This window comes from Labrus bergylta, chromosome 11 (genome assembly GCF_963930695.1).
Source record: "Labrus bergylta chromosome 11, fLabBer1.1, whole genome shotgun sequence".
NCBI classification, from domain to species: Eukaryota; Metazoa; Chordata; class Actinopteri; order Labriformes; family Labridae; genus Labrus; species Labrus bergylta.
Window position 1 is genome coordinate 25,992,397 of NC_089205.1, and position 12,799 is coordinate 26,005,195.

At 40.7% G+C, this 12,799-nt stretch overlaps 2 protein-coding genes across 2 annotated transcripts in view; both read left to right on the forward strand.

The window, feature by feature from the left end:
- Positions 1 to 3,041: 3,041 nt before the first annotated feature.
- Positions 3,042 to 8,277, forward strand: si:ch1073-83n3.2 (uncharacterized). The gene is made up of 5 exons (XM_065960760.1): positions 3,042 to 3,235; positions 5,038 to 5,296; positions 5,598 to 5,631; positions 5,835 to 6,033; positions 7,896 to 8,277. The coding sequence occupies exons 1-5, from the start codon at positions 3,181 to 3,183 to the stop codon at positions 8,246 to 8,248; spliced, it is 900 nt and encodes a 299-aa protein (XP_065816832.1). The 5' UTR covers positions 3,042 to 3,180; the 3' UTR covers positions 8,249 to 8,277.
- A 1,582-nt stretch (positions 8,278 to 9,859) lies between these two features.
- LOC109995502 (cytochrome P450 2G1) overlaps positions 9,860 to 12,799 on the forward strand; it is a 3,254-nt gene continuing 314 nt past the window's right edge. The window contains exons 1-9 of the mRNA XM_020649241.3: positions 9,860 to 10,107; positions 10,253 to 10,415; positions 10,551 to 10,700; positions 11,031 to 11,191; positions 11,379 to 11,555; positions 11,727 to 11,868; positions 12,081 to 12,268; positions 12,347 to 12,488; positions 12,621 to 12,799. The exon at positions 12,621 to 12,799 is cut by the window's right edge and continues 314 nt beyond it. Coding sequence (XP_020504897.2) covers positions 9,937 to 10,107; positions 10,253 to 10,415; positions 10,551 to 10,700; positions 11,031 to 11,191; positions 11,379 to 11,555; positions 11,727 to 11,868; positions 12,081 to 12,268; positions 12,347 to 12,488; positions 12,621 to 12,799 — 1,473 coding nt within the window. The 5' untranslated portion in view covers positions 9,860 to 9,936. The remainder of the gene's footprint in view (positions 10,108 to 10,252; positions 10,416 to 10,550; positions 10,701 to 11,030; positions 11,192 to 11,378; positions 11,556 to 11,726; positions 11,869 to 12,080; positions 12,269 to 12,346; positions 12,489 to 12,620) is intronic.

Here is a 12,799-nt window from a genome sequence, read left to right on the forward strand (position 1 = left end):
TTTCAGACTACTTGGTTTGTATCCACCCCACATAGATCACAGCATCAGCATGTCTGGGAATTTGTTTGCATTTTACCGTTTCAGCCCAAACAGAGACAAGCATCATGGTCAGCTGTAGCCTAAATAAATGCTGCTGTCCCTGATTCCCATCAGCTGTGCAGCAGGGCTTATTGTGTTCTTGTTCACTGTCATGTCTGAGGTGACTGTGTGTGTTTGGCCAGAGGTGATGCTGGTGATCACTGGGAGAAAGTCTTGCAGAGTTCACACATAGACTTCTACTATTCATGAATAATTGATTAGCTGTGTAGATTCCTGTTTTTTTTCCCTGTTCCCATGAAAATGAAGGGAGGTGCTGGGACTCAGGTTGCGAAGACCTCGGTCCCTCTGGCCCTTTAAGAGTGTCTCTCTGGACAGTCTTGTGTTCCCAGGGTCTTTAATGGAGACAGAGAGGGACTGAGAAAGACCCCATTGTATATGCTCTCTTTTCAATGGGAGCTTGAGCAATGGTGCTCTCACTGCTCCCAGATAGAAGCACAGAGAGAGAAGCAGGGGAGGGAGGGAAGAGGGTCACCAAGGGGGTCCTGTACAAGAAAGAGGGGTGTTACTCAAAAACACAAAGTTTTGGGGCTGGATGGGCCTGGCAGGAGTGAATGTTTGGGTTTTGTGGGGGATGGGCATCAGCTTCTCAGAACTGTTTAGGTTTAAGCCACACCAAAAAATCCAGCAAACCTGACTCACCGAACACTAAGACTTAAAGACTTAAGGATTTTAACATGAAGTGGATTAAGAGTTGAAAGCACATGTTTCCAGTTATGAAACCAACAAAACAAGTCATATGGACTCAAGTTATTATGTTCTTTAACAATGGCTGATAGTTAGTCTCCACTGCCTGTTAAACAAACAACCGGCTAGTTGACCTGACACCAGGGTTCCTGCTGGCTGCAAGACATGGGAAAGACCTTCCTGCTGCTCTCCCAGCTTCACTGCTGGATGCTAACAAACTGCTAACCTCTTTCTAGTATTCCTCTTCATCCTCTTAGCCAGACAAACTGCTTCCTTCAACCTGTTGATGCATCCAAGTACTACAAAGACATGGGAGTTCTCCGAGTTTAAAAAAGCCTCTTCTGCCTCCTGCTGGTGGCAAAAGCAAAGACCTCAAACAGCACAAAAAAACAAATACTCCTTGTAAGAAATAAAAGTAATACACACATTTTGGATGTGATGTCATGTTATATTATAACCACCTAATTTGTGCTGTAAATTGTAGGAAAATGCATATAAATGTGTATGAATACTTTAGACTCTTGTACATTAAAAAACAGGTTATCTCCTTTTCAGAACCAGAACCAGAATAGGTTTTTCAACTTTATTGTGCATCCTCTCAGTGTTTATAATTGTAAAAATAAACATGAGGGCAGGTTAAATAAATGGGCATCAAGCTGGATAAGGTACCATAAAGATTTAATCACTATTAGTGGGTTTTGAAATCCATTTAAAAACAACGTGCGCTCATATGGGCACGAGTTATTTCTTCCAGAAAATATCTGCTGAAGTTTAGATGAAGCTGATATGGCTTTGTGTAATTTAGACAAACACACCGGATAACTAAAAAAAAGGAAGATGCTCTTAAAATGTCTGTGCTTCTACAGCTTAACAAGGGGAACATGATGGAGGGACTCTGTAGGTTTTAGCAGGCGCCAGTGACTTTTAAACAACAAAAAAACAAGTGTTACCACTGCTGAAAAACAAAGTCCATTTACGTTGAATAGGTTAGATTAGACAAGTCTTTTTGCTCACACTTAAAGAGTTCTGTAAATCCATAAATGCTTTCTGAGGTGGCTTTGATTTGATGCAAGACTTGATAGTTGTGTAACTTTTTTGCGTGCATTTATTTGTTAAAAACAAATCCCACATTTTCACATTAATTTGGAGGTTTTTGCAGACTTCTTGTAAAAGTACATTCTGATACACTTACTCAAGTGTTGTCAGTAATATCGTCTGAAAGCAGAAACAACTGCATTCATGAAACAATTTTTCAACATGAGGGTAGATCATTATGTGTTGCTCAACATCTCCAACTCCCTGTCTCATGTGAATACAAAAGTTTCTTGTGTCATGATTGCACATTAATTCAGATTTTTTTTAAATTGATTGAATTAGTTTTGTTGACTTGGCAAGTGTTTCAGAATCAAAGACCCCCACTATAGGTCAGGATTGATCCACTGTGTAATGAGATTTTTTTCTTGAACCTATAATTTCCTTATGGAGTATCTGCTCTGCATTGGCACACACTTTCAAGCTTTCTGCAAAGTCCTCAAGCAATTTTGACCCCAGTTTCTAAAGCAAATCTAACCTTTAAACTTCCATGATAACAGCAATGTGAAAGTAAAGTATTCCTGCAGGACGTGGTGAAGAAGAGTTATCTCTATCCCTTCAATACGGGGATAATAATAGTCTCTGTTTCTTTTTTCAGTCTGCACCTCTTACAGCCTATTTATTTGGATTGTACCTATTTGATTCTGTTTTTTGATAGTGTCTCTTCTTGATCCCTCGTGTTACATAATGTTGTCCTAACTGTGATAAGCATGAGCAAACACAATGTGAGGAGTTTAATCCAGCATGACATTGAAAAAGAGATAATATCTTGTAGGTTGTTGTTCAGAGAGAGAGGGGCACATATCCCAGGTCTGGACAGATTAACATCTTGGATGGGCCAGTCTACAACACTGCAACAACGGCCATCCAGCTGTAAGAATATTAAGCCCTCCGCTTTAATCTGCCTGAACGGGAGGTGTGCCAAGCTCTGGTTCGGAGGCCATCCAAGAACATAGAAATGCAGAGGGGGAAAAAAAAGTTGGATGACGATTTGCTCTATTATTATTATTGACCCATATGTTGCGTGCAGGCCTGCAAATGAAGGCTTATGGACATGAAAGCAGAGGCCCTGATTTTATCCACTAATCTTATGAATACATGAGCCCTACATTCATATGATGTTTATGTCTGCATGAGCAAAGGAAGACTTCAATTCCACTCCCAAACAGCCCGGGTTTAAAGGAATGAAGGCCTAAATAGTGGGGATTATTGTCTCTCTCTCTCTCTCCCTCTCTCCCTCTCTGTCCCTAACCCTATTTTTACGCATCAAAAGCTCTGCGGCTCATTTCAGTCCCTGTTGCTGTGATGACCACAGGCATGAGCACTGCAGGCGTTCACCGAGGCTTCCTCAGGAAATATGGTAGGCCTGCTGTGATTCCTTCATCAGCGTTCACATTTCTTTCACATTATGTGATGGGCGATGAACTTTTTTTTCTAGTTGCTATTTATAAAATGTTTGTGCTACTCATCAGAGGTCAATGTCAATCTGTTTCTGTGCATGCAGAGACCGATGCATGTTGCTGTTAATCATTTGGTGCATATAACGAGTTTGAAACAAAACGTTATTTTTTAAAAGAATATTTGAAGAACTGCTCTTACAACATTGAAGAAAAGCCAAAATGAGAACAACATATTTGTAGTTTTAAAGGACCTATAGGGCCTTTGATATGAAATTACATTTTTCCATTCATAAATCTGTTTATACTTTCAGTAGTTTTCCCCCAAGGAGCTATATATCAGGTGTTTATTTTTCTCAGAGCTTATAGGGCTTTAGACTGAGGAGGAGTGCAGTCTCAGATCAACACTTCAGCTCTTACATGAGTGATGTCAGTCTGAGAGTCCCCTCTGTGAGATATAATCACTCCCAGATGTCTTTTTTATAGAATGACGAGATGTTCGTTGTCAAAGCCAAGTCAGGATTTCAGGACTCAGACAATGTTCTCTGTCTTTGTTTTTATGCTACATCTGTTTCATATCTTTCCCAATTTTTATTTGATAATGGCGTCATGACGACTCAAGAGACAAGAGAATCAGCTTTACTGTACGTTTAGCATTGTCAGCAGTTTGGACTCACGGTTGCTGCAAACCTCAACAGTAATGTTTTATCATTTTAAATCTCACCACATATACCTCCATCTATATATCCAAATATCTGTGTTTGGTAAAATCCACCTGTTCATCCTTAATCCTCTGTATAGCGAACTAGAGCAGATCTTCCCCATCCATCAACAGTGTGCTCTCTATAATATCATCATTACACAATGGACGGCTGTCTGGGACACATAATGTGTGTCCTGTCCCTAAAAACTCACAGTATGTTCCAAAAACCAGAGGCTTTTCCTTATTTTGTCCTCAGGATGATAGATTGTCACAAACATTTTTTTACACAGAGGAATACTGAAGGGTGGATTGCGATTAACAAGGATATTTGTATTATTATTATTATTCCACTCTGAGCCCTGTTGCCTTAGTTGACATTTCTCCAGTAATTTCAGAATTCAGGCCCCAGATAATTGCATTTTCTTTTTTGCCTTTCCTTGCTTTGTGTCATTTTTTTTTTCATACAGATTAAGAGCAGCACTAATCTGAAATAGAAATGATGTCCCTCGTGAGGGTAATGGGATAAGTCAATGACATTTAAAATGAAACATTGTTTTTTTTCTGCACAGATTATTTTCTGGAAAAGATTTCTTCTTGCATAATCACAGCAAACACAAATGCTATACCTTACAAAGATACATCTGTGAAATCATCCAGCTGTTGGTGTTGACAGAGAAGTGATTACTCTTTGGTAACTTTTGGTTATTTATTGAACGGTATGTCACTGTTTTATCCTCATACTGACCCTGTTATAACAATTTGGACTGAATTAAGAGCACCTCTAAAATGGTCCGCTTAAAAGCACAGCCTAAAAAAAATTTAATCAACTTTCAATTCAAGGATTCAGCAAGAAGTACAGAATTCAAAGTATCAGGCTTCAGCACTTTTCTGGTTCAACTAGTGAGCAGAGGAGGACAATAGAATCAATCAAACAAGATAATTACAGAACACATAGCTCAACAAAGCAATGTCTTTACTTTAATCCAAACAAAAATGCATGACAGAAACTGCTGAGAGTAAATGAGAAAAAAATGTTAGTAAGAATTGTTTTTTTTCTGGCAGGGGGCTTCATGTTCAAGCAGTGGAAGGAGAAGTACCTTGTCCTGACCATGGAGGGTTCCCTGTTGGTTTGTCGGGATGCAGAGTCCCCCCCAGACCAGGTGATAGCTCTACATAACAACTGTGAGACCATCGCAGAGGGACGGGAAATCCTCGACCTGCCCAAACTGCCTCCAGGGGGCAGGAGGGACTGCTGCTTCGCTCTCATCCTACAGCAGAACAAGTTCCTGCTGCTTCTCACTGACAACCCAGAGGACTGCAAGTGGGTGTCACTCTCTCTCTCTCTCTCTCTCTCTCTCTCTCAGATAAACACAAACACACATACAGTGGAACACACCTACATAGTTCAACTATCCTTTGCCCCACTCAGATAAGACCTGCACACACGATGGCTTATTGATACACAAAAACATGCTGCAGCCCAAGTTTCCTTTGTCCCACTAACAGTTAGACATGTTTACTGCAGGCGGTTATCAGAATGGTGCAGTCTGAACTTTCTCACATTAAAAGAGAAGCCTGGCTCAGATTCAAACATAGTGAATTGTCATTTTATCTTTTCACAGTCTGTGGCTGAATTTGATCAGGAAAGTGAGAGAGGTGAGTCAGCAGTTTTGACTTCAGTTTGGTCCTGTGGTTGCCTCATTGAACCTTGATTTATTGTCCTCTTTTTTTCAGTAACTTTCCCCCTCTGTTTCCAGAGGTACATTTGAAAGATAAAGGGGTTTTTTGTGTGAGGCTCCTTTGTTGCTGTACACACTTTATCCCTCTCATAATGACCCCCTGTGTGTCTCATTGTTTAGGGTGTCATGTCACCCCTGACCCTTCAGAGACAGCGCAGCATCACTCCCTGCATCACCGACAGAGACCCCTTGCCTGATTCCTCCAGTGATAAAGATCCCGGGTCCCCCAGGGTCAGTGAGGGCACCCCTCCTTTGTCTCGAGTCACTGAGCGAGGAGGATCCTTCAGAGAGAGAGGTCAACACCAAGGTTCATTATCAGGTACACTAGTTGGTATCTCACATGTCAAAGCTGATGTATTTCTAGTTTCACCACCTCCCGTGATAGATATATGAAAGACAAATGATGATTCCTCGCATGCCTCTCTTCTTACTTGTAACCAACTGTTGTTTAGAGCTGGATTCAAAGGATTGACGTGTGACTTGAACGGACAAAACAATGAGCAACAAGAGGCTTAAAATGACAAAGAACTAAGATACCTCAGATTGTTAGCTCAGTTGTTTAGCAGGTTGTTAAAACATGCTGAGATGTATACTGAACATATTCCCCCTTTATGAAGATATAGTTTGGTGTAACATTATCCCATACACATCCAGATACACTGAAAAACTTCCATCTGAACTGAATCAGGTTGGGCCTGTCAAATCTGTTTTGCAGAGGCAAATTTAGATTTTCACATGTTAACTTAAACGAATAATAACACACTGACTGGAAAGTTTATAAATGTGACTTTTGGTAAGTGTGTAGGCCAATTCTGTTGGGATGTAAAACCATTTTTTGTTTTTTACCAGAAAAGAGACAATTCAATTCAATTCAAAAAGCTTTATTTGTCCCTGGGGGTCAATTCAAAGGCACACAGAGCAGTAAATTAACAACAGTGAAGGTAGACGAAACATTTTAGCCTAAATATAAAGTGTCAATTTAAATAGAACTTAAAGCTTAAACTTAACTTAAAATACAAACTATAAAAAGAGTAGGTATAAGTGGACAGTGATCGGAGATGTAAACAGATGTAAACAGAACTATGTGCAGTAAACAAGAAATAAATATATATATATACAGAGCTATGTGCAAGTAGGCAAACTAAATGATAAGTTATAAGGTGCATTTATTAATGGTAAAGATTATATAATGAAAACAAATAATGTTAAAATTTATGATAATTTTTGACAGCAATGGATCCCTTTTAAGTGTGTGTGTGTGTGGGGGGGGCTTTTCTATACAAGTAACCAAGGGTTACAAGTAAAAAAGGTTGGGAAAGGTGTTAGTGAGATGCCACATATGTTGACAAGCTGAATCTGGATTTGTGTATGTATTTAGTAAACAAGACAGTAGTTCACATAACGTTTGAATGGAACGTGTTGGCTATGAAATGATGTCATGTCACATGTTTGTGTTTAAGTTTGAACTAGAAGCCATTTGGATTAGATGTTGGAACAAGCTTCTGTACGCTAGAAGCCTTTGCGTTTCATTGCTCTGATAAGATGCAGCATGTAGAGACTTTTTGGTCTGCTCCTGTTGATAGCAACCCTTTGAAATCACAAACTGTTTGAGAGGTTACGCTCTGCCAATGAAAGGCGTCTGATCCAACCTTCACAACAGGGTCCTAAGTCTCTGACTAGACTCTTCTCCTCTGTCGCCCCCCGGTGGTGGAATGAACTTCCAAACTCCATTTGATCTGCAGAGTCCCTCTGCACCTTTAAGAAAAAGCTAAAGACCCAGCTCTTTCATGAATACCTACTAACTTAATGATGATGGTCTCCATATTATTGATGATGATGATGGTAATGACGATGGTTTTTGTTTGATAACGACGACTTATAAGATGGTTTCTATACTGATTAGAGCTCTCAAGAACTGCCCTCAATGTTGTGCTTTGCCTCTGGTCACTTCCTGTCAACACCTGTGTGTCCAATCAGACTCAAAGCTGATCGTTTGCTCTTACTGACATTGTTCCCTTTTTATCTAGATCCTTGCTTGTGTTGTTCTTACTCTCTGATGTATGATTACTGCTAAGAATTGTAGAATTGTAGAATTGTAGGTTCAGGAAGTGTTCTTGTGAAGCTTCTTTATGTAATGAAAACAATCAACCAAATAACTTATTTATTCTAATGACTTTACAGCTGGTGTAACACGACGGTCTCTACGTGGTTCTGTGCCCCCACCTCATCGCGTGTCAGATTGTCTTCGCCATGGCAACAGCAGCGATGCCCGGGCGGTGAGGGCGGTGTGCCTGCTGATGGGAGGAGCAGCGGCCTCCTCTGCTATGGGCTACCTCAGCTCCTGCTCCCCCTCCTCCCCCGTAGCCACCAGAGCCCCCGAGATCGCCAACGGCTCAGGGAGCTTCTCTGAGCTTTCCACTGGAGGCTCCTACCACGCCTGCAGCCAGGACGTCGACTCTCCACACTTCAACAGCTTCGACTTTGAAGGGGACTCTGACTTTGATGCGTTTGATTGTGGAGGATTTGCTTTTTAGTTTAGTTTGAGTTAGACAGAGAGAAGATATTTTGAAAGACATTTTATTCTCATCTAAAAATCCCTGTGTTGGTCATCCTTTTAAAGGACATTGTTGTAAATTAATCATTGGGTTATATACGTCTAATTTATAAATTAATGAATGTGTTCTTCCTGGCTTTATGCCCATGCTCCTCAGGTAAATCATTCATGAACACTGTCTGTCTATGTTGAATCACTCTTTCCATGCCACAGGATGAAACAAACACAGAATAATGATTCAAGACAATAGCATGGATATTTACAAGGACATTTTAGAGTCAGAAGTTCAACAGTTGTGTTTCATTTTATACTTTTTTTAAATGTAGCCTCTGTAAATATTTTTCTCCACTTGTCATTTTGTTTTCCTCTCCTTCTGAGTTTCAGAAATCACCCACTTTTCCCATCAGCGAAAGATGTACTCTAAATAAATCCTGCTGTCACAATGACTGTGCTTCTTTCTCTGCATCTGCTGTTTGTTGGCTATATTTATTGAGAGTCAATTTTGACAGCAGGCCAATGTTTTTGAGAGCTGATGATGAATGAGAGTTGCGGAAGAGGCAGGTTTTCAGAGCTGCACGGCTGTGTGTGCTTATTGCAGATTTTTGTCGCACAGCAAAAATGATCTCCTGGGTTTACAGCTTATGTAGATGTGCAGGAGCTGAGTGTGCTCTCTGTTGTTTTTTTTTTTTACCAGAGTGGGCTACATGTGTTCGGATTCAACATCCAGCACCTGCTACAAATCACTGACACAAAGCAAACCCTGATGCAACAACTGCAGATGTCTCAATGGACACAGGGCTCATGCTGTCACATTTTTCACACAGAAAAAAAGCCTTTGTGTAAGAATCTGTATGCTTTAATTATCTTTTCTGATTCTTATTATAACAACAAAAATTGCAGTCATATTGAATTCTATGCAACACCTCAAAGCCTCTGTTGCTCAATATTGGCACAATTGCCAACCAGGCCAAACGGTGCCCTCAAAGATGCATTTTGACCTGTTCTCAGTTTCAAATAGACACTAATGTCTTTGATTGTCTTGCGCTACTGAAGCACAACATTGACTTGAATAATGCCGTTTTAACTCTATTTGGAGGTTTTTTTTTTAAAGATAATGTTGTGACTTTATATTTGCATTTATTTTATTAAATGCATTTTCAAAGACAATGCTGGGATTTGAAAAAAGTTGTCTCCTCTCTTGCAAAATAGTAATGAGTATGAGTAAACAAGACTGAGAATATATGAAAAATTCATTTAAAGTCTTTGTGTTATTGCTAAGTACATTTGACTCTCTCTCTCTTCAGGCACACTCTTAATTCCTTGTCTATTCCTGACAGCACCAACCGTTAAACAAATATGTTACATAACCGTTTAACATGCTGACACTTGACTTACAAGACTAGATTTACTGAGTTGTTGTTCAAACAGATCACAGAGTGAAGTGCAGTCAATGAAAAGCAAAAATCAGGTTAAGGTGCACTCGGGTGCACAGCAGGTGAGTCACATGGTTCACCTGTGGCCTAATGCAGCACTCATGCAAACACCTGGTTAATTATAAACACAAATATTCTGATATAAGCTCCAACCAAAGGGTGGAAGTGAGCACATAAAAAGAGATCTGTTGACCGCAGGGAAGAGTTTAGGAGAACAAGTTAGACGAGGAGCATTATGGACTTTTCTGCAACAGTGATCTTGGCGGGGCTAATCGTAGCTCTGCTGTGGCTGTTCAGGGTCAAAAACAAAAGTAATTATAAACTGCCTCCTGGACCCACTGCTCTGCCTGTCATAGGAAATTTGCCACAGCTGCAAAAAGATGCACCTTTTAAAAGCTTTTTCAAGGTAAGTTTGGGAACACATTTATGTTGAATAATTTAAAGTGATACAAGTTTTTAAAATGAGTCTTGTATTCTTAGAACAATAAGAAAGTGCAGCTTTTTCCATTTGCATGTTGACTTTTGCACAAAATATTCTTTTTTTTTTCTAGTTCAGTGAGACCTATGGACCTGTGATGACATTTTACCTGGGCTGGCAGCGGACGATTGTTCTGGTCGGATACGATGCAGTGAAAGAGGCTCTGGTGGACCAGGCGGATGACTTCACAGGCAGAGGTCCACTGCCATTTCTGATGAAAGCGACCAAAGGCTACGGTACAACGTCCAATCGGTCATCTCTGTTATAGGGATATATGACGGTTCATTGTTTTCAAAGCATGTCTGAATCTTCACTGCTTCTCCTGCATGGCCCCCTTTTGTTCTAAAAGCTCATGTTTGTCCTTTGCTCAGGTTTGGGAATCAGTAATGGGGAGCGTTGGCGCCAGCTGCGACGCTTCACCCTGACAACCTTAAGAGACTTTGGGATGGGACGCAAGGGGATGGAAGAGTGGATCCAGGAGGAGAGCACCCACCTGAGAGCCCGGATAGATACATTTAAAGGTGAGTTTTCACTTGCTGCTGTAAGAGCACTGATTACCACACGGCTGATGTGAAAGAGAATCAAACAAAATCTAACAAGTCAAGGTTACTTTGTGCAGCCCTTTATCAGATAAAACTTGAAATGAGCAATTATGTTTTAAGATGCTTGTTTCTACAGGTCACTGTAAATTGCTTTACAACTGATAACAGATTGTTTACATATTTGCATATCAGATAAAATCATGTTCTCGGTGCAGCTTTCTTTTTTCTGAAAGACATTATTTTTTTCTAATTTGCATCTTTAACTGTGTACTGTGTTTTTTGTTGTTGTTTTTTTTACTTCTATTTCAGCCAAACCATTTGACCCCACGTTCTTGCTGAGCTGCACCGTATCCAATGTGATCTGTGCTCTGGTGTTCGGTGAACGCTTCGATTATGATGACAAGCAGTTCTTGAACCTGCTCAGCATCATAGCTGATGTTTTAAGGTTTAACAGCAGCCCTAAGGGTCAGGTAATGAATTTTAAAAGTCTAGGGTTTTGGCCTGCTGGCCCTCTCAATGAAACAAGAAATACAGATTCATGTTTCTTTTGGTCTGTTTGGTTTTTTAAATGTTGTGTCATTCATCCTGAACAGATTTTCACATGGTAATTCTCTGAGAAACAAAGTCGCATTATGTCTGTGTGTTGCCCTCCCACAGATGTATAACGTCTTCCCCTGGCTCATGGAGCATCTGCCCGGCCAGCAGCACAAGGTTTTTGCTCAGATTGAGGAGTTGAGAGGGTTTGTCAAAACGAAGATCCAAGAGCACAAAGAGACACTGGATCCCAGCTCCCCAAGAGACTTCATCGACTGCTTTCTCATCCGAATGAATCAGGTGAGAGAAAATTCATGCAAACTTTTTTTTTTTGTAGCCTGTTGCTTCACAATTGCTTGAAGGATGTAATTTAAACAGCCTTAATTGACTTTGGTCACCTGAGGAATAAACTGTATTCAACAATTTAAATTATGGCTTCATCGTGAATCTATTGCTGCTTTGTCTTCTCAGGAAAAGGACATACCTACAAGTGAGTTCCAGTTTGAAAACTTGGTCGCCACAGTGCTTAATCTATTCCTGGCAGGGACAGAAACCACCAGCTCCACCATCAGATATGCCCTCAGCGTGCTGATCAAATACCCCAGCATTCAAGGTAAGCACAGACTGCCCTTTTTCTTCCCAATGAGCTCTGGTTCTCCACCTGGTTTACTTCAAGATTCTTAAAACGTTCGTTCCTCTTACCGAGCCGGTCCATATTTTCTGCAGCAGTGTATCTGAAGACACATAGTTTACGTTGGGAGAATAACCTAGAAACCCTGTTTGTGCAGTATTCAATGTAGAGTGGAAATACTTTTTACTTCACAGAGAAAATGCAGCAGGAGATCGACACTGTGATTGGACAAAATCGTGGTCCCAACATGGAGGACAGGAAGTCCCTCCCCTTCACAGATGCAGTCATTCATGAGGTGCAGCGTTTTCTGGACATTGTCCCCTTAAGCCTCCCTCACTACGCACTCCAGGACGTCTCTTTCAGGGGTTACACGATCCCCAAGGTATTCTCAGTTCAAATGTGTCATTTTAATTGGAGAAGCAAGTGCACAATTACACTAACATGTTTTAATGTCTCTTAGGACACTATTATTATTCCCTTGTTGCACTCTGTGCTAAAAGAAGAAAAGCAATGGGAAACGCCCTGGTCCTTCAACCCCAAGCACTTCTTGGACCAGAATGGCAACTTTAGCAAAAATCCTGCATTCCTGCCATTTTCTGCAGGTAAAGTGTTCTATTTGTTTGTGAGGTTTGTCCATGGCTTATCATGTACAGTATGACTCATTTCCCCTTTTCCATCAAAAGTGATTGTTTTTCTCACCTCAGAGGTTTGTGTGTGATTGTGTCTCTTCACAGGAAAGAGAGCCTGTGTTGGGGAGTCTCTTGCTCGTATGGAGCTTTTTATCTTCATGGTGTCTCTGCTGCAGCGTTTCAACTTCTCCTGCACTGAAGGTCCTGACAGTATAAACCTCGTTCCAGAGTTCAGCGGCTTTGCCAATTTGCCTCGCAGGGACCTGATCATAGCCACGACGCGG

Coding starts and splice junctions, on each gene's coding strand:
- si:ch1073-83n3.2 (XM_065960760.1), top strand. CDS start 3,181: ATGACCACAGGCATGAGCACTGCAGGCGTTCACCGAGGCTTCCTCAGG. Junction 3,236..5,037: donor AGGCTTCCTCAGGAAATATG/GTAGGCCTGCTG, acceptor TTTTTCTGGCAG/GGGGCTTCATGTTCAAGCAG. Junction 5,297..5,597: donor GACAACCCAGAGGACTGCAA/GTGGGTGTCACT, acceptor ATCTTTTCACAG/TCTGTGGCTGAATTTGATCA.